The sequence below is a fragment of the Chiloscyllium plagiosum genome, unplaced genomic scaffold (genome assembly GCF_037043375.1).
Source record: "Chiloscyllium plagiosum isolate Xiang-an unplaced genomic scaffold, Cpla_swu_hap1 HiC_scaffold_5, whole genome shotgun sequence".
Taxonomy (NCBI): Eukaryota; Metazoa; Chordata; class Chondrichthyes; order Orectolobiformes; family Hemiscylliidae; genus Chiloscyllium; species Chiloscyllium plagiosum.
This window is the reverse complement of record NW_028270143.1, coordinates 20,832,075-20,852,220: the sequence shown is the minus strand read 5'-3', so window position 1 is coordinate 20,852,220 and position 20,146 is coordinate 20,832,075. Positions and strand designations below refer to the sequence as shown.

At 41.9% G+C, this 20,146-nt stretch overlaps 1 protein-coding gene across 14 annotated transcripts in view; it reads right to left on the bottom strand.

Moving 5' to 3' along the window:
* LOC122549739 (uncharacterized) overlaps nucleotides 1-20,146 on the bottom strand; it is a 68,725-nt gene that overhangs the window by 19,530 nt on the left and 29,049 nt on the right. For all 14 annotated transcript variants that reach the window (XM_043689662.2, XM_043689668.2, XM_043689667.2 and 11 more), the window contains 3 exons: nucleotides 10,445-10,524; nucleotides 5,975-6,075; nucleotides 5,380-5,520 (listed from right to left, as the gene is read on the bottom strand). In XM_043689662.2, the coding sequence (XP_043545597.2) occupies nucleotides 5,380-5,520; nucleotides 5,975-6,075; nucleotides 10,445-10,524 (322 nt within the window). The remainder of the gene's footprint in view (nucleotides 1-5,379; nucleotides 5,521-5,974; nucleotides 6,076-10,444; nucleotides 10,525-20,146) is intronic.

Sequence of the window (20,146 nt, the reverse complement as noted above, 5' to 3'; positions counted from 1 at the left end):
TTACCGAGGAACCTCGATTATCTGAAGGACATGGGCGGGAAGTATTTCATTCTGTTATTCGAATTCTGGATAATTGAATGCTGGATAACACAGTTTTGCCAATTAGCAGGACCTTGCGATCTTGCTGGATAATCGAGGTTCTTCTGTATACAATAATGATCTAAATTTTGACACGGAGTGGGAACTACAAAGTTTGGAGATGATACAAATCTTGGAAGCACTCCGAACTGAGAGAAGAGACTGCGAGGTTGAGTAGTTTGACATATGGAGTGAGGTGGCATTGAAGGTTTTGGTGGGCTTAAGAATGGTCAAATCCCCAGGCCTGGATGAGTTACAACTCAGACTGTTGTAGGAGACGATGGAGGAAATTACAGGAACTCTGTACTAAAATATTAATTCCTGTCTGACCACAGGAGAGGTGCCAGAAGACTGGCAGATAGTTGCACTTTTTAAGATGGGTGTTGGAGATAAACCAGGGAATTGTAGACCAGTGAGTCTCACTTCTGTGGTAGGGAAACTATTGAAGGAAATTCTGAAGGAAAGAATTAATTTCCACTTTGATTTCCATTTAAGGTTTAGTGAAAGGATAAAGTGAGGTCTGCAGATGCTGGAGATCAGAGCTGAAAATGTGTTGCTGGAAAAGCGCAGCAGGTCAGGCAGCATCCAGGGAACAGGAGAATCGACGTTTCGGGCATAAGAAGGGCTTATGCCCGAAACATCGATTCTCCTGTTCCCTGGATGCTGCCTGACCTGCTGCGCTTTTCCAGCAACACATTTTCATCTTAGTCAAAGGATAGTCAGCATGGCTTTGTCAGAGAGAGCTCATGCCTAAAAAAAAATTGAGTGAAGTTTTCAGAGGGGACTAAGCATTTGGCTGAGGGTAGGGCAGTTGATGTAGTTTTTTCTGGATTTCAGCAAAGCCTTTGATAAGGTTCACACATGGCAAACCAATAAAGAAAGTAAATGCACCCAAGATCCAGGGCAACTTGTCAAGTTGGATCCAAAATGGGCTTGGTGGAGGAGGCAGAGCTGACAGAAGGTCGTTTGTGTGATTGGAGGCCAGTGTCCACTAGCAAACCATAAGGATCAGTACTGGATCCTTTATTGTTTGCAACATGCATCATGATCATGAAGAAAATAAGGGGAAGCATGATAAACAAGTTTGCAGATGGCACAAAGTTTGACAGTGAAGAGGAAGGAGGTCTTAGATTACAGGAAGAAATAGACAGATTGGTCAATTGGACAGATCGATGGCAGATGGAATTTAATCCTGAAAAGTGAGAGGTGATGCACTTTGGAAGAAGTAACAAACCCAATGGAGTACTCAATATATGGTAGGACACTGGGAAACTCAAGAGGAATCTTGAGGTGCTTGTCCAAAGACCCCAAAGGCAGCATAGGTTAAATGGGGTAATTAAAGCAGCCTATGGGATACTTACCTTGAGCAGTCATGATTTCGATTATAAGAACAGGGAAGTAATGTCGGACTAAAAATAAAAGACTGCAGATGTGGGAAATGTAAAACAAAAACGGAAAATGCTGGAGAAACTCAGCAGGACTGGCAGTATCTGTTGAGACAGAAAGAAATTTTGACTCCATTGATGCTTCATCAGAACTGATTATGTTGAAGTTGTAAAGGACTTTGTTTACACCATACCTGGAGTGCTGTGTGCAATTCTGGTCACTGCACTGAAGGATGAGGTTACACTGGACTGGGTGCAGAGGAGATTTGCAATGATGTTGCCTAAGATAGAGAGTTTAGCTATGAAGAGAGACTGGATAAACTCAGTTTGCTTTCTTTAGAGCAAAGAAGGATGAAATGGGACCAGATTGAGGTGTATAAGATTATGAACGGCATGGGACAGGGTGAGCAGTTATTCCCCTTAGGTGAAGGGTCAATACCAAGCAGGCAACATTTTTAAAATGAAAGGCAGGAGGTTGAAGGGGATTTGAGCAAAGACTTTTTCACACAGAGTGGTGGGAATCTGGAATGTACGGTCTTGCACAGTAGTTGAAGCGGGAAACATTAATCATGGGTGAGCGGTTGAAAGGTGTTAACTTTCAATGCTACTGACTAAGTGCTGGACTAGTGCAATGTGGATTTAGGATAGTTTTCTTGTTGTGGATGCAATGGGCAAAGGGTCTTTTCTGTACTGTATGACTCTATGACAGTATATAACTTCAAAAAGGACATAGACAGGGTGGTGTAATAAGCAACAAGGTGGCAGATGGGGGTTGAGTACAGGGAAATGTAAGGCGACACACTTTGGTAGGAAGAACATTGAAAGTCAATATAAAACAGGAGGTGCTGAAGCAGAGAGCTTGGATGCATATATACACAGATCACTGAAGGTGGTGAGACAGATGGAAAGAGCAGTTAATAAAGCAGACAGTGTCTAGGTCCTTTTTTAATAGGGGGGTCATGCAGAAACAAAAAGACCTGGGTCTATATGTAAGCATGTCAATAAAGGTAGAGTAGGGTAGATGCAAAGAGCTGTTAATGAAGCATACAGCTTCCTGGACATAGAGATCAAGACAAAGGAAAGTATGCTGAACTTGTACAAGTTACTAGTTAAACTTCAGGTGGAGTAGTGTGCTACTGAGCGTACGGTTTCTTTTGGAAAGTTGTGAATGCATTGAAGAAGTGAAGTTTACCATCTCTGGAACCAGTCAGAAAGATACATTATAGAAGTTGGGACTACTCGCCTCAAAGAGAAGATGATTAAAAGCAGATTTGATAGAAATTTTCAAAACTGAGTGGAAACATTACCACTTTTAAAGGAATTAAAGATTAAAGGATTGAAGCGATTTGCAAAACAAGCAAATACAAGGTTAAAAAAATCCTTTTCCTCGGAGGTTCAAGCCTGGAAAGCATCATGGTGGACAGCAATTCAAATGAGGCATCCAGAAGGATTTTAGGTGACTATTTGAATACAAATAATGTGCAAAGGCACAGGGAAAAGTCAGGAGATTGGCATTAAGTCAAAGGTCATTTGGAGAGCCAGGGCACAAACAATGGACCAAATGGCCTCCTGCACATTAACAATTTTGTGATGCTATGATTTAGCCAGCTAAAACCATGCAAAATACAGATGAACAGATTATTATAAAGTTTTCACTGTCCATTCTATTAGAATCATCCTACTAGTTAATCTAGTAAATCAGTGCCCTAGCTGTAGTGGGGCTAAAACTCATGAGTTGAGAATGCTACCACTCTGATTATAATTCTGCTCTGATTTCTCAGTTATTATGAACACCATTATTAAAATAGATCCAACAAAACAAAACCGAATGCTGCCTTGCAACAATAGATTTCAGTGTATGGGGAGAAAGTGAGGACTGCAGATGCTGGAGATCAGTCAAGAGTGTGATGCTGGAAAAGCACAGCAGGTCAGGCTAAAATTTGAATTTAGGCTGTTGTCAGAAACAACAAGTATCAGTAGATTTTTATTAATTACAAAATGACTTTTCAATTTAAAACAACAACAAAATGGCTGCAAGTAATGATTTGACTGTGTGAACTTGAACTGATGTTTTGCCAAGTTGGTTGTATTTAGAGATAAGAGAGAACAATGGATTTTTCATAATATGAATCATAAGACTGTGATTTGGTATTCGAACTAACCTTGAACTGCTTGCATGGGATGGTGGTCTACGTAAATTAAGAACTCTTTCCTGGGGAACATCATTGGATTAACCTGCTGTAAATCATGTCACCTTATTATATGTGATTGGTCTTTTCTTGTAATTAAGGCTGTACTATGTCTAAAACAAATAAATAATGTGTAAATTTTGAATGTAATTGCGCCATTTCTCCACAGAACACAGAAGCTTTTAACCTCAGTGTTGCTGGACAAACCTGCGCCAGGCTGCCTTATTTTATTAAGCTGGTAACCTTGCTTTAAACAGACGTTACTCCTAATGATTCTTTTGACCGATCTCAAACCAAGAGGCCCCTTTGGAGGGGTCTAGATCTTCAAGGCAGCATCCGAGGAGCAGGAAAATTGTCATTTCAGGCATAAGCCCTTCATCAGGAATGAGGTTGGTGGGCCGGGGGTGCTGAGAGATAAATGGGAGGAGGGAGGGTGTGGGGAGGAGGGAGGGTGTGGGGAGGAGGGGAGGGGGGAGGGGGGAGGGGGGGGGGGGGGGGAGAGAAGGTAGCTGGAATGTGATAGGTTGATGAAGGTGCAGGTGGAAGTGATAGCTTGGAGGGGAGAGTGGAACGGATGAGTGGGAAGGAAGGAAGATGGACAGGTAGGACCGGTCAAGGGGGCACTGCTGAGCTAGGACTGAGATAAGGGCCGAGTTGGAGGTTTGGGAATAGGATAATCTCTAACCCTTATCACCCGATGCCTAGAAGATCCTCCATCGCCCAACCCTTACCACCTGGAGGAAGAACACCTTATTTTCCACTTTGGGAAGCAACTACACGGGACCAATGTGGGTTTCACCAGTTTCCTCTTCCCCTCCCCCCACATTATCCCAGTCGCAAGCCTCCAACTCGGCACTGCCTTCCTGACCTGTCTATCTTCCTTCCCACCGATCTGCTCCACCCTCCTCTCCGACCTATCACCTTTCCCCACCACCTTCATCTACCTATCACATTCCCAGCTACCATCCCCCCCAGCCTCACGTCCCTCCCATTTCTCTCTCAGCCTCCCTGGCCCACAAGCCTCATTCCTGAGGAAGGGCTTATGCCCGAAACCTCTAATCTCCTGTTCCTCTGATGCTGCCTGACCTGCTGTACTTGTCCAGCATCATCCACACTCTCGACGTCAGTTTACAGGGATGAAGTAACCTGAAGCAGATTCAAAATATTTCAGGTCTAGATCAAACCAGACCCATACACACCACTCAGTCTGCCCGTTTTCCATTTCTGGACTGGCCCATTACTAGTCCCTCAAAATGTAGACAAAGAAATCTAGGATGCCTGGGAATGCTTCCCAACATGGGTGATTTTCTCTGAATAAACTGGAGATTTCTAAACAGGGCTTTTTGGAAACTGACAGATGGTAATTCCAATTGCAAAAACCCTACTGCAGTTTTTTTTCAATATATGCCTACTTGGATTTATGATAAAAATAGTACTAGTAATAACAACCAATCTCAGATATAATTAAAAGCAGAAAATATTAGAAATACTCATCAGGTCTGGCTGCATCTATGGAAAGATGAACAGAGTTAGTGTTTCAGGTTCTTTAATCAGAAGTTCTAAATCTATTGCCAACTCCTGCCTCAACACTACCACAATAACCTACAAACATATCGTTTTATATGATCTGCATGTATGTGTAGAAAGACAGTATTAAAAAAAAACTGCCCAATCTTAATACAAGATACAAACTTTTAGGTCAAAAAATAAATAATGCATAAAGGTACCTGGATGAGGTCATCTTGTTGCAGGCAAGGAAGAAGTTTAACATTACTCAATACTTGAAACAATGTAGCTCTTAAAGCACAATAATTATCACCTCGTACTCTTCTTACAGAGCTGAAAGTTTGACATACAGCTTCATACGCCTGTTAAAAAAAAAAGCTACGTATAGCATTCTCAAATGGTTTGTAAAATGTTCATCACAGCAGTCCAAAGGAATATTCCACATTTACATCACTTATTTTCTAGTTTTGAAAAGTGATTTCACACTGGAAGAGAGATTACTCAAGAGTTGATTATTCAGATAGTAGGCAACATTGCAAAGTTACTGGCTGATGGCAAGGACACATGTTACCAGAATTCCAAGAACTAAAAAAAAGTTCATTTTCATAGCATCTTATGTAAAAATATCAGAGGTCTTTCCACATTTACCACAATTACTTTCAATTTCAATCTGAAATTATCAGTTCAATTTGCAGAAAAACTTGAGTCTTTTATTTCATATACAGACCTCTGTTCAAATTAAAATACAGGAACAAGTGAACAAAAATTGTATCTAATTTAAGAACAAAATTGAAAGCTCCAAACGTAGTTGTCTACCTCTTTCATTAGTTGTGCTTTTGCTGTGTTCCCCTTCCATTCCCTGGCACAATATTCCAGAACATCTACACCAGGTTCAACAGTGGACCATTCTGTTGCAGCTACATCGGGAAAATTAAACCAAATAAAAACCAAAGTCAATTTTCTTATTTTGCAAAATACATGAACCATTACAATCAGCATGAGTATATCAAGATACAACATTAGATAAATAGTGCAAGCCTTCCCTCAGGATTTAATATTTACTCTCTGCTGACACTTCAATGCATTTGCAGATTCTTTGTACAGATGCTCGATTTTAGCTGATCTCTTAAACTGCATCATTAAATGCCTGTTGAGGAGTACAAGAACTGTGTAGCTGGAGGGTCCTCGCCATTCACCAACATCAATACGTGATCTCAATGTCATACACAGATTTGTTACTGTATGCAATTCAGTGGCTATGCTTCAGGTCCAATTAATTTATTTTAATTATTTTGGAAAATTCCAAAGGCTTCAAAGGTACAATATATTAAAACAATTTTCATTTGCCTTTAACCATCTAACTGGAATCTCATCCAATCAAAATATGTAACTTGTGCAAGTAGAAGGGCCTCGACTGAGAGGAATTATTTCTTGTTAATCATAACATCTGAAGCAACAAAAACCCTCAGTTGCTGGAAATCTGAAGAACAAAATGCAAAAGAAATGCAAGAGGTCAGCCATCATCTGTGCAGAATCCAAATTCTGAGTTCTGAGAAGTCATCACAGTGGACTCAAAACATTAACTTGCTTCTCTCTCCAAAGATGCTGCCAGACTTGCTGAGTTTCTCAACCATTCTAGTTTGTTTCAGTAAGCATTTTCCCTCAATGGAAATCTGATCTTGCATAGCCAAAAAAATGAATCAAATCTCGAGGGCACCATCATCATAAATTCCAGTGTCCAGCCAATTCTTGCAGATGCTGAGCAAACTGAAATACGTCAATTTGAGGGACTATGAAGAGGATGGTGAGAAGGTGACCGAGACCTATTCCTACAGTACTCAGTGGAAATTAGAAGTTATCAACAGCAGGAGCTTTGACTGTGAAATTGGGCACAAGAAGCCAAGCTCAATGGTAGTGGAAACATCCACAGCTGTGGCTTCTGATGTCAACGTGGGCATTTTTCACTTTTCTAAAGGTAAGCAGGTTGAATACTAACAAGGGGTTTTAATCCATGACTGATGAAGAAAACATTGCAAAGCTGGTTCAAGAGGGACAGGGCAGTTGGCTGGTTTGCGATGCAGAGTGATGCCGTAGTGTAGGTTAAATTTCAGTATGAGCTGAAGTTATCAAGGACTCTCCTTCTCAACCTCGCTCCTAATCGGAGGTGTAGCGACCCTCAGGTTAAACCATCACCAATCGCCTCTCTTCAATGTGAGCAGCAACCCCATGGTCCTCTGGGAGCATGCCAACTTTACCCTCATCTTGCACTTGCTAAAAGTAAATCACCTCTGTGATTTGCGTTGAAAAGGATTTCATTACATATTTGCTCACCTTAATGTATAACTACTCTCTGAAAGGCAGTGGAAAGATCTTTCACGTGTTTACTTCCATTTACATGCACTTCCAATCTTGACTGCGGTTACACCGCGGGATCTTGTGCGCAAATTGGTCTCTATATTTCCATAATAACTATATTTCAAAAGATATTTCCATTGTCTGTGATGAAGGATGTCCTAACACTGTGTAAAGCACTATAGAAATGTAATTATGTTTTATTTTAAATGAAAGGCCTACAGATTAAAGACGAACTACAGGGGAGACAGGAAATACTTCGCCACAGCAAGTATTGAGATCTGGGATGTGCTGCATGAAAGGGCGACACAGAGGAACTTTCAACTGGGAATTGGAGAAATAATTGGAAAGGAAGTACTTGCAGAATCTATGGGAAAAGTGATACCAATTAGATCATGTAAGAGCTTAAGACCATGTTAAATACAAACAGAAGTATGTCAGTCAGACACTTCAGCCCGCCACACAATTCAATAGGATTACGGCCAATGGCATTCCTCATGTCAATTTTCCTGCCCTTTTCACAGACTCCATGTACAGGCATGGGCTGAATGGCATCCTGTGCTGTTTCACCTCAGTATTAGAGAATGATACTGTGGCAGCATAAGTTACAAGCTGAGTCAAAGAATCCAAAGCTAAGAGGTGCATGCTTCTTCCAGCATCTGGAATGTTTTCTTCTAGGAAAATCAAAAATCCCAGGCCATCATTTCATAAGGAATCTGGTGTACAAGATGGGGTTGAGGAAGGATTATTCTCTAAGCGAAAGTGATGGCTTATACAATGAGGGGCATTGATAAACGATTAGCAAGAATCTTTTCCCTAGGATGGGAGAGTTCAAAAGGGGCATAATTTTAAGATCAGAGGAGAAAGTTTAAAAAAAGGCATGACAGGCAACCATTTTATAGAGTGATTCGTGTGTGGAATTAACTGCCAGAGGAAGTGGGCAGATGCAGGTACAGTTACAACATTGAAAAGTTAGGATAATTATATGAATAGGAAAGGTTTGGAGGAATATGGGCCGAATACAGCCAAGTGGGACTAGCTTAATTTGGGAACATGGTCAGTGTGGACTAGTTGGACTGAAAGATCTGTTCCCATGCTATGTGACCCTGATTCTCGCTATGAAGCAAAATGCACTGGGAACAAAGAGGACTGTGGGCCTTGTAATATCTACACAGCACTGCTGAAGATCTAAACATCAGAATTAGAAGCTGCCTCTAGCCACGTTATTATAATTTCTGTAGATAATGCAATAAAGTATGAAAATGGCTTAGGTGTGTTCTATTCACAAAATAAATCTCCCTTATCAATTACCACTTTAGTAATCTTTGCCTGTTTATCAGCAAATTTATTTAATAGATGCTAATGCAAAAATAATTTGTTGGTTGATACTCCATTCAGACTATGCTTGACCACTTAGTTCCACATCTCATTCCAATCTTGATCAATCGAAGTACATACAAGAGTTGAATAGCAAAAAGGAGGAAGATTAACTTCTCTTGACATCAAAGCAGAATTTAACTGATTATGTCATCAAGGGGTCCTAGCAAAAGCGAGTTAATTAACATCAGAGAGGATAATTTTCCAGCGGCCAGAGGTAGCTGATATATGAATCAAACTAATATTCATTCATATGTGTGCAACGGCAACCACATTAAAAAGACCCAATTCAGATATTTTAATACTTTTCTGATGAAAGATTTTTTTAACCCAGAGGGTGGTGGGGGTCTGGAATGCACTGCTTGGGAGGGTAGTTCAGGTGGGTAACCTCACAACCTTTAAAAAAAGTACTTGGATGAGCACTTGAAATGTCATAACATTCAAGGCTTTGGGCCTAGTGGCTAGAAAGAAGGAACGGTGTAGATTTTGTATAGTTTTGTAGCGTAAATAGGATAGGTCAAAAGACTTTTTCACTTCTGTATGATTCTATGATTTGAATTGTTACAGAGACCTTGGAGTGCAGGTTCATAGCTCATTGGAAGTGGAGTCGCAGGTAAGTAGAATAGTGGAGGCAGCATTTGGTATGCTTCCTTTTATTGGTCAGAGTATTGAGTACAGGAGTTGGGAGGTCATGTTGCGGCTGTAGGACATTGGTTAGGCCACTGTTGGAATATTGCGTGCAATTCTGGTCTCCTTCCTATTGGAAAGATGTTGTGAAGTTTGAAAGGGTTCAGAAAAGATTTACAAGGATGTTGCCAGAGTTGGAGGATTTGAGCTATAGGGAGAGGCTGAACAGGCTGGGGCTGCTTTCCCAGGAGTGTTGGATGCTGAGGGATGACCTTATAGAGGTTTACAAAATCATGAGGGGCATGGATAGGATAAATAGACAAAGTCTTTTCCCTGGGATGGGGGAGTCCAGAACTAGAGGGCATTGGTTTAGGATAAGAGGGGAAAAGATATAAAAGAGACCTAAGGGGCAACTTTTCCATGTATGGAATGAGCTGCCAGAGGAAGTGGTGGAGGCTGGTACAATTGCAACATTTAAAAGGCATTTGGATGGGTATATGAATAGGAAGGGTTTGGAGGGATATGGGCCAGGTGCTGGCAGATGGGTCTAGATTGGGTTGGGATATCTGGTCGGCGTGGACGGGTTGGACCGATGGGGCTGTTTCCATGCTGTACATCTCTATGACTCTATGATATCAGTCAGGAAAGTCATTATAGCAGAGTACCAAATTAGCGAATAAGTATACTTTGTTAAAAACTGTTAAGCACCTAACTTCATGTGGCTCTAGTAGCTGATTATCTGACCATCTCATGACCATCTAATCTATGTAACTGCAACATTCTTGCCTTTTTGACAGCAGTTTTACTTCACTAAGCAGCATAAATCTTGGCCAAAATGATGATGCTGCATCCCTGCTGACTTAATTGGTGCGAAGAGGAGAATGACAGCAGCAAAAAAAGGTCTATTTGTGAAGACAGAAAAAAGATTACCTGCTGGTTGGCTTTCAGAGATCAATCTTTGATTTTTTTCCTTTTCTATCTCAGCTTCATCCCGGTACAAGTCTTCCTCCCTTCAAGAGACAAAATAATTTCTGCTGCACAATTTATTTTCATCAATATAGTTTAATTACTCTGTTCATGTATTTTTAGTGTGAGAATCGCTTAAAAAAATAATACATTTTGTCCAGGTGTTTCTTAAATCTTGCACTCACCAGAACAACTGACAAGAAATACCAATGTAAAGGGAAAAGAAAAACATTTGTCCTTTATGAGAGTAGACGGCTGACTTATTGGCATGTGTACTGATTGGTACAGATGTTGCCATAGAAAATGCACCAGCTACGTGATGGAATAAAATTAATTGTTGAACTTTAATGTTGCCTCCTCTCTCCCAATTCTAATATTGTATGTGTGTACAACATGAATAAGCAAATCAGCACTGGGTTTTTTCAAACTTATAATTGTACAGAAAATACATGGTGGCTCAGTAGTTAGCACTGCTGCCTCACAGTGCCAGGGACCCAGGTTTGAATCCACCCTCGGGTGGCTGTCTGTGTGGAGTTTGCACATTCTTCCAGTGTCTGTGTGGGATTCCTCTGGGTGTTCCGGTTTCCTCCCACAGTCCAAAGTTGTGCAGGTTAGGTGGATCGGCCATGCTAAATTGCCCAAAGTGTCCAGGGATGTATAGGTTAGGGTAGGAGGTGGGTTTGTAATGAATGCTCCTCTGGGTGTCGGTGCAGACTTGATGAGCTGAATGGCCTGCTTCTGCACTGTAGGGATTCTATTTAAAAAATGCAAAAATGTAATGCAGCCTTTATTAGGTTGTTATGCAAATAAAAGTGGCAGCTTTAACACTTATCTGCAGTGGTGTTCATCAGCTATCGTTACAATTACACTGTATCCCGGGACGATTCTGTTGAACTGTGTTTAAAGTCAGTGCCTTGAATCCCATTTCTCATCGCCGATAGAAGGACTACCCATGGCATTTCACTATTAATACAACTGGTTAAACTAACTTCATGTTTCTGATTAATTGAAATGCCATCACCAATGATGTCTAAATGCAGCAAGACATTATTGGCATCATGGTAACCCACAAATCTACCAATCCACTTAAACAGGAGCTAATGAACTTAAAAGACCCTGTACAAACAACAAGTAAAACTAAGTTCTTCTACAAAATACCTTGCAAGGACTGTAACAAACACTACATTGGACAGACAGAAAACTAGCCACCAGGATACTTGACCCACTCTCACTAGTATCCTTACATACACACAACGGAGGACACCACTTTGGCTGGGACAACACATCCATCCCAGGATAAGCCAAACAGAGACATGCACGTGAATTCCTTGAACTGTGGCATTCCAACTGGAGTTCTATCAATAAACACATCAATTTGGACTCCATCTACAAATCCTCTGAGAAAAAGAACTGAAAATGATATCACCCACCCAAAGAAACCTAAACACAAATCGAAAGTGGGACATACCACAAGTACTTCACCAGAGGCTCACTGATGTTACCTTCCAGCTCCGCGAGCAAACTTGCATCCAAAGATTATCATATTTTAAATTTGTTGGAAAAGTCAGCATTTATTGAAATTATCCTTAATTTCCCTTGAGGTGGTGATGGTGAGTTGCCTTACTTTGCAGTTTGGTTATTGTGGCGATCAATCACTGAGCACATTTATACAAGGCTGTCAATACACTTGCAATGACATTTAGAGAAGCAAAACTACATAGATCTTTAGAAAGATTTTACCAGACAGAGGTGTAATAGTAATATCACTAATTGTAATCCAAAGCCTCAGACTAATATTCGCAGGACAAGGCTTCAAAAATCACACCACGGCAGAAGGTGAAGTTTGAATTCAATTAAAATCTGGGCAGTTAGAGTAATGGCAGCCATGGAATCACCAGTGAACCTGACGGATTTTTAATACACAGTCAATAATGTCCTTCAGAGAAGAAAATGAGTCAGTCATTCTTAATTGGTCTGGCCTACTTGCTATTCCAGACCCACATTAATAACAGTTGGTAATCAGGGATAGGTAATAAATTCTGGCATCGCCAGGTACACTCACATACAATAAACAAATAAGAAAAGATACAACCCTTTTTCCAGCAACATTCTTCAAACATATTCAACCTCAGTGAATTATCACTTATCTTGAATCTCTTGAATTTCTTATTGAAATGACTCTTTCCAGCCAACTCTGGTTATTGTTGAAACCATTTAAGACATTACAGCTCTGATGACATGAAGGATTCTCGTCAGATTTAAGGTCTTGGATACTTCTTTCTACTCACATCTTGGAATCTTTTACAAATTAAAGAAACTGCCTTCTGCTAAGGTGAATTCAACCTACTAGTGGCTCCTGGGTCATTTTGTTTTCTGTATGTCATCAAAGCTTAACTTTGTACACTCAGCAATTAAGTGCCCAGGTCCCCAATTGAGTCACTTAGCTTTAATCATGTATTTTCAGAAAGTCTACTTAGAGCTCACTTTTCAAAAATGATATTTTTAAAAAGTCATCTTCACAGAACTAAAACCAAAAGTTTACTTTTGTATATTTTCCTTTACAAAAGTAAATATTTTTGTTTTGTTTTATAATCCAAATTCCAAGTATACTAACTTGCATCACAAACTGCTACAGTTCATTTAATGTCAAGATACCAACCGTGCTTTTAGGGAACAAAGTTTCAGGTTTTTGACACAAAAACAGTGAAGGGACAGTAAGATATTTCCAATTTAGGAAAGTGAACAATTTAGAACAGAGCTAGAGGTGTTGTTGTTTCCATGCCCTACAGCCTTTTACCTTTTAGGCAGAAGTCACTGGATTGACCGGTGTTGTCAAAGAAGCCTTGGATTATTGCACTGCTCATGGTAAATACCACTACAATTGGAGCCAAACCTATCTAGGGACGTGGACAGTATTTGATTACAGTCTTGACTTGCATCTTATACGGGATGTCAGCCCATCTTATACAGCCCATGCTTGCTGCTGATGGGCTCACCACTGAGCCTTTTGACTACCAACTCAGGACAGAAGCATCGAGATAATGAGAACAGCCAATGAGAGTCACCAGGGGAGCACATGTCCTGCTTGCAGCAAGAGCAAAGAGCTGGGTCCAGAGGAATGATATTACAGAATTCACTCTGCAGTTTGAAGGGGAAAAGCTCAGAAAAATGTAACCGTATTACAATTAATAACACAACAGAGGAGCTGGCCAGAGTTGACTGGTAGTGAAACCTAAAAGGAAAGATGGTGGAGCAGCTATGGCAGAGATTTCTGGGGATAATTCGGAAGGCACAGCAGAAATTCATCACAAAGAAGAATAAACATACTAAGGGCAGGGCAAGGGAACCATGGGTGATGAGGGATGTCAGGGACAGCATAAAGGCAAAAACATACAATGTGGTAAAGATTAGTGGGGAGCCAGAGGATTGGGAGGCCTTTTAAAAGCAGCACAGAATAACTGAAAAAGCAATAAGGGGGAGAAGATGAAATTCAAGGCTAAACTGGCTAGTAATATAAAAGAATGCAAGAAACTTTTAGATATTTGAAAAAGGCAAGAGGGGACATTGAACCACTGAGAAATGAAGCTGGAGAAGTAGTGAGGGGAACAAAGAAATGTCAGAGGAATGGTGTAGATACTTTGCATCAGTTTTCACAGTGAAAGACACCAACAGCATACCAGAATTTCAAGACAGTCAGGAGGCAGATGTGAGAATGATGGCCATCATTAAGAACGTGGAACAGGGGAGATCCAAGATAGCGGTGATCTAGTATAGAGTCCTGCTGAACTCTGCACCATAACCCAGGCAAGGTGGTGCATTTACCCTCTCTTTTTTTAGCTACTGTGGCAAAAATCAGCAGTCATAGGTTCCCAGAATTGTTGTGTATTAGTTTTGTTGATCAGGGAAGATGACTAAAGGAAAAGGGCAGTGTGGATCGCAACAAGCAGGGCACTCCCTTGCAGCAACGGACATGCCCATGGCCACAGCATCGGTCTCCGCAAACTCTCCAAGAGACTTACCTCGACCAGATTGGAACTGATCTCGGCCACGCTGCAAAAGCACGAGCAGGAGATCCAGCATCTAGGGCAGCGGGTGGAGGAGGTGGAGCAATGGGCTTCAGCTTTGCAGACTGCGGCAGAATCCTCAGTGGGTCAGGTTCAGGTCCTGGAGAGTCAGGTATGGGCCTTAGTGGAGCAGGTTAATGACCTCGAAAATTGAGGCCATCAGAAGAACATCTGCCTGATCGGGCTGCTGGAATGGGAGGAAGGAGGCCAGCTAGTCAGCTTTACAGAGCAATGGCTTCCGCAGTTCTTGGGGCTGGAGGTTGAGGCAGGCTGGGTGCGTGTCAAGCAGGCCCACCGGGTCGCAGTGCACAGGCCCGGATCAGACCAGCACCCGGTCTGGTCCTAGTGCGACTCCACGATATAGAGATCAGAAAATGGTGTTGGAAGCTTCCAGAGCACTGGGGAAGGATCCACAGGCCCTGATATACAAGGCATCAAAAATTATGTTTTTCCAGGACTTTTCTGCGGTTGTGGTTGCAAGAGGAAGGCCTTTGATGAGGTAAAGAAGAGGCTAAGAGAGACGTGAATATGCAGTACTCTGTAAGGTACCTGGCTGTGTTACATTTCAGCCATGGAGGGTCTGTGTATAATTTTGACTCATCAGAAAAGGCGAAGGACTTCCTGGACAATTCAAAATAGACTGGCTGGTTCAAGTAATATGGACAATAGTGTTTTTTGCTTTCCCCATGGCTTACCTTGTTTACCTAGTTGTTCTCTTTTAATATGTAGGGGTCCTTGTTTTTTTCTTCTTTCTCCCCTCCCATTGTCTTTTCTTCTATTATTCCCTTTTCTTTACTTCTCTCTTTCTTGGTCTGGGATGGGAGGGTGCTTTGGAGTATTTGTTTAAGTCAGTACTTAACTGGGGTCAAAGTACGGATGGGATGGATTGAATGCCCACTTCTGATTTTTTTGTTGTTATGAGATACATACATTTTTTTTAAACTTTGTTTTTCCTGGGTTTGGGGCACAGCTTAAGCTAGAAGCAACCATGGCCGGGTTAGTGGGTAGTGCAAATGTCCTCTTTGGGCAAGGGGCAAAGTCTCCTCTTATTTGTTTTATATTCACTGTAAAAACAGTTTTTAAAAGTTTTGCTTTGGTAGTTTTTGTAGTTGTATTTTCTAGTTGAAACAAATTTTTTTTACTGTTTTCACTCAGCATATTAAGGAGTAGGGTTTTTCATCTCGGGGGGCGGCAGGGTCAAGGGCAGTCTCAGATGGCTATGGCTAATTGTTCGGTTTAATGGTGCACCTGGAATATTAAGGGAAGTCATTCACCGATTTAGAGAAAGAAGATAACATTGAGCTTCAGAAAAGGTCGATGTAGCCCTGTTGCAAGAAAAACATTTAGCCCATAAGAAGCATTTAAAGTTACAGGGTTTGGTGTTTTTCTCGTCCTTTAATTCTAAAAGCACAGGAGTAGCTATACTCATCCAGAAGCATCTCCCATTTTAGCTGTTAGACCAAATTAAGGACAAATATGGGCAGTTTGTGATCCTCAAAGCTTTAATACATGGTGAGGAGTACAGGATTGTGAATGTACATTGCCTTGCCCTGCCCACCCCCTCAAACTTTTAAGAGATGCACTTTTCAGGTTGATGGCCCTTGGAGTATGCCATACGATTATAATCGTCTTATGGACCCTGAGGTAGACAGGGTGCCCAGGGGTCTTGCGAGCATATTCCCGCAATCCAGACAACCGGTGGACATGAGTGGGGAGTCGGGGCTGGTGGATGTGTGGAGATGTCTTCACCCTGAGGGTAGGGAATTTACGTTCTTCTCCAACCCAGACTAGTGCTACACTGGGATTGACATGTTGTTCCTCCACCGGCCTTTTTGATTCGGTGCTGTGCTGTAGAATTGGGAACACAGCCATTTCTGACCATGTGGCAGTGTATCTGGCGGTTAAGGCCAGAAGCAATAGGACAGGTGTGTGGCATTAGCACATGGATCCTTTCCTCCTGAAGGACAGCAAGTTTATTTTTTGCACAAATTTAACATTTTTAGGGATATTAATTCAGGTATGGCCAGTAATCCGTCGGTTCTCTGGGAGACTGCCAAGGCCTATGCAAGGGGTTTGATTATTTCTTACTCGGCGAACCGGAAGCAGCAGAGGTGAGAGCAGCAGCATATGCTTATGGACCGGTTAAAGGCAGCCAAGACTGCATATTTTGATAGGCCGTGTGTGACTGGGTTGTAGTGGATTACAGCCCTCAGGCTGCTCTGAGCTCTGCAATCACCCAAACAGCAAAGAGGGAGATCTCCTTTGCAAAACAGAAGATATTTAAGTATAAGCTGGGTAGATACCTGGCATACCTGGCCAGATAGAAGAATGCCCCCCAATCTATCACACCCATCAGAGTGTGTGCTGGCACTCTCACTTGCGATTCCAAAAAGATTAACACAGCCTTTAGGAAATTCTATTCTGAGTTGTACTGGTCAGAGGGCTGTGAGGACAGGTTGGTGAAGATGGAGTCCTTTAAGACCTTGTATCTCCCAGGTATAATTTCGGAGCAGGTGTCTCTTTTAAATGCCCCTCTGACAATCCAAGCAATACAGGAAGCGGTGAGGCAGCTCCAGAGCAGAAAAGCACCCGGCCCAGATGGATTTCACAGCGAGTTTTATAAGGGGTTTACAAACATGTTGGTCAGGCTAATATTGAACATGTACAATTATTCGTACAGTCAAAACTGCCACCCATCCTCAGAGATGCTAAGAGCTCCCTTATTCTCAAGGGAGGGAAAGCTGGCGTGGAGTTTGGAGAAGGTATTGCCCTCCATTGTAAAGGAGGACCAGACAGGTTTTGTTAAGGGTCGCAGGTCCTCTAACAACATTAGACGAGTACTGAATATGATTCAGGTATGCCAGCAAGGGTCGATTCCGGGCTTGGTAGTCTCTCTGGACGCAGAGAAAGCGTTTGATAGGGTGTAGTGGCCGTACCTCTTTTATGTTGGGACGGTTTGGTCTTGCGGGGGTTCTTTGCCAGGTGGATGGCAATATTATATAGCAACCTAAGGCAACGGTTCTCACTAATGGCATAAGGTCTGACAATTTTAATATTGATAGAGGTAGCAGACAAGGGTGCCCCCTTTCACCGCTGCTGTTTACATTAGTGATTGAGCCATTGACAGAAGCTATCCGGAGAGAGACCCCAATATAGTTGCTCCGGAGGTGGGATCGGGGGTGGGTGGGGCATAAAATCACCCTTTATGTAGATTATGTTCTTTTTCTAACTAACCTGACAATATCGAAGCCCATTTAATACAGGTGATTCATTTATTTAGTTCTTTCTCGGGGTATAAAACCAATTTTATGAAGTCGGAGGCCATGCCTGTGGAGGTGGGGCTTGTCAGAGTACCCTCTCTTGGGGGTGGAATCAGATTCCTTTTCAGGTGGTCACAGGGAGGTTTCCTGTATTTAAGCATTTTTATTGCTCCGGCCTTTGATCAATTATACAAAACTAAATTTGTGCAGTTGCCGAAGATAAGACAGGACCTTCAGTGCTGGGAGGCTCCTCTGATATCCTGGTTGGGTAGAATAGCCCTGGTTAAAATGAACATTCTTCCTCGTTTATTTTATCCCATGCGAATGCTTGCTTTGCTTTCTAGAGAAGTGCTATGGAGGTTTAACAGGTGGCTTGGGTCTTCCATCTGGCATTACAGGCGACCTCTATTAAGCTTGCTAAATTGCAGCTTTCACAAGGGATAGGGGATGTGGACTTTCCAGATTTTAAGAAATATCAATTAAGTTCCCTATTATCCGATGTGACTGATTGGGCTTGCCAGGACCGGAGGTCAATTTGCAGGCAAAAATGGCCCCTCATTAATTTGTTGTTTATGGACAAGAAGAGGACTGCTATGGACCATTGTAGAAATCAGACTGCCCTTAACAGGTTAAAGCTAAAGTGAGGGCAATTTATATGAAACTTCCCTTTTTACTCCCATAGCAGGAATGCCAGGATTTCGAATGGGATCAATGCCTCTGGCAGTCTAGAGGAGTTTCTTGCTTGGGAGACTTATTTGGTGGGGGGGGGGCGAGGAGAAGGTCATGATGTCTTTCAATCAGCTGAGCAAGACATATGAACTGTCTAGTAGGAACCTCTTCCGTTATTTTCAGATTAGCGACTTTATACAGAAAAAAAAACATTATTGGGTAATCCCTACAAGTCTGATGTGGAGAGGGAAGTTCTTCAGTCCACAGGTATTCTCTCGATCAGTACCCTCTACCATTTACTAGAGGGGTAGTGTCTCAACTGACATTGAGTGGCTGTGCTGGATATGGACTCAGGATTGGGGGTGGAAGTTTTTTCAGACGCATGGGAGGATGCAACTGAAGGTCCTCCAGAGCTTATTCAGCACTGGAGCGGCTTGCGAAATTTAATTTAAAAAGTCTCCAATGTGTCCCAAATCTAATACACATATTGGTACTCTTACTAATTGCTTGTGGTCATGCCACAAGCTTCATAGGTATTGGGGCGCTGTAGTGAGTGCTTTGGAAGGGGTCTTAGAAACAGAGGTCAAGGTACATCCGGTGTCCCTCATCTTGGGTCTGCCCAATCTGCCCTCTTTAGATGTGCATGGGAAGAAACTGTTTAATATTCTCTCATATCATGCGAGGAAGAGCATTCTGAATGGCTGGACATCGGAAAATCTCACAGGACTTTTGGGGTGGCGTAGGTTAGTTATGGAGCATATCCCCTGGACTTCCTTACAAGTACAGGGCACCAGAAAACGGAACTCTTTTATAGGATGTGGCAGCCCTTTTTGAACTATATAGACGCAGACTTGCTGGCTGCATTGATTAGGGCCTTTGTGTAGCCGCCGGGCTGTGTCTGGAGGGCCAGGGGCCCCTGAGAGGAAGAATCCCGAATAAATATGGGTATACCAACTGATGTTCCCGGTGATGGGAAGCTTTGGTGGGGTTGCACTGAACATTGTAATTTAAGTTATTTTCCCTTGATTCAATCCAATTTAATTTAGTTTATTTTGTTTGATCATTCATTGAATTGTAGCATGGGTAGCTTTTTTTAAAATCATTGTTTCTTTTAAACTGTTTGTGGAGTAGACTACGAGTTTGTTTATTGTTTGTTATATTATAAGATTGTTATACTATTCTGTAGTAATTTTATAATTTTGTAAAAAAATTCAAAATCTTTTCTCAATAAAAATATTTTAAAAAGGGTACAGGAGGTGGAGAGAGGCCTGAAAGTGAATAAATAACCTGGACCTGCCGGGTCACACCCCAGAGTGCTGAAGGAGATAGGACAGCAAACTGTGGAGGCTTTGGTGGTGATTTTTCAGGAGTCATTAGAGTTGGAGGGATGCCAGACAATTGGATTATGGCTAACGTGTAAGAACGGAGGGAGGCAGAAGATAGGAAACTAGAGGCTGGTTATTTAGAGTCCGTTATGGAAGATGCATACTTGGAAGTGCACGGTAAAATTGGGCTAAGTCAACATGGCTTCATCAATGGGAGGTCATGCCTTATACATCTGTCAGAATTCTTTAATGACGTAATGAACAAGTCAGACAAAGGAGAACTGGTAGACCTGGACAGGCTAGGAGAGTGGACATAGAACTGGCAGATGGAATGCAATATAGGAAAGC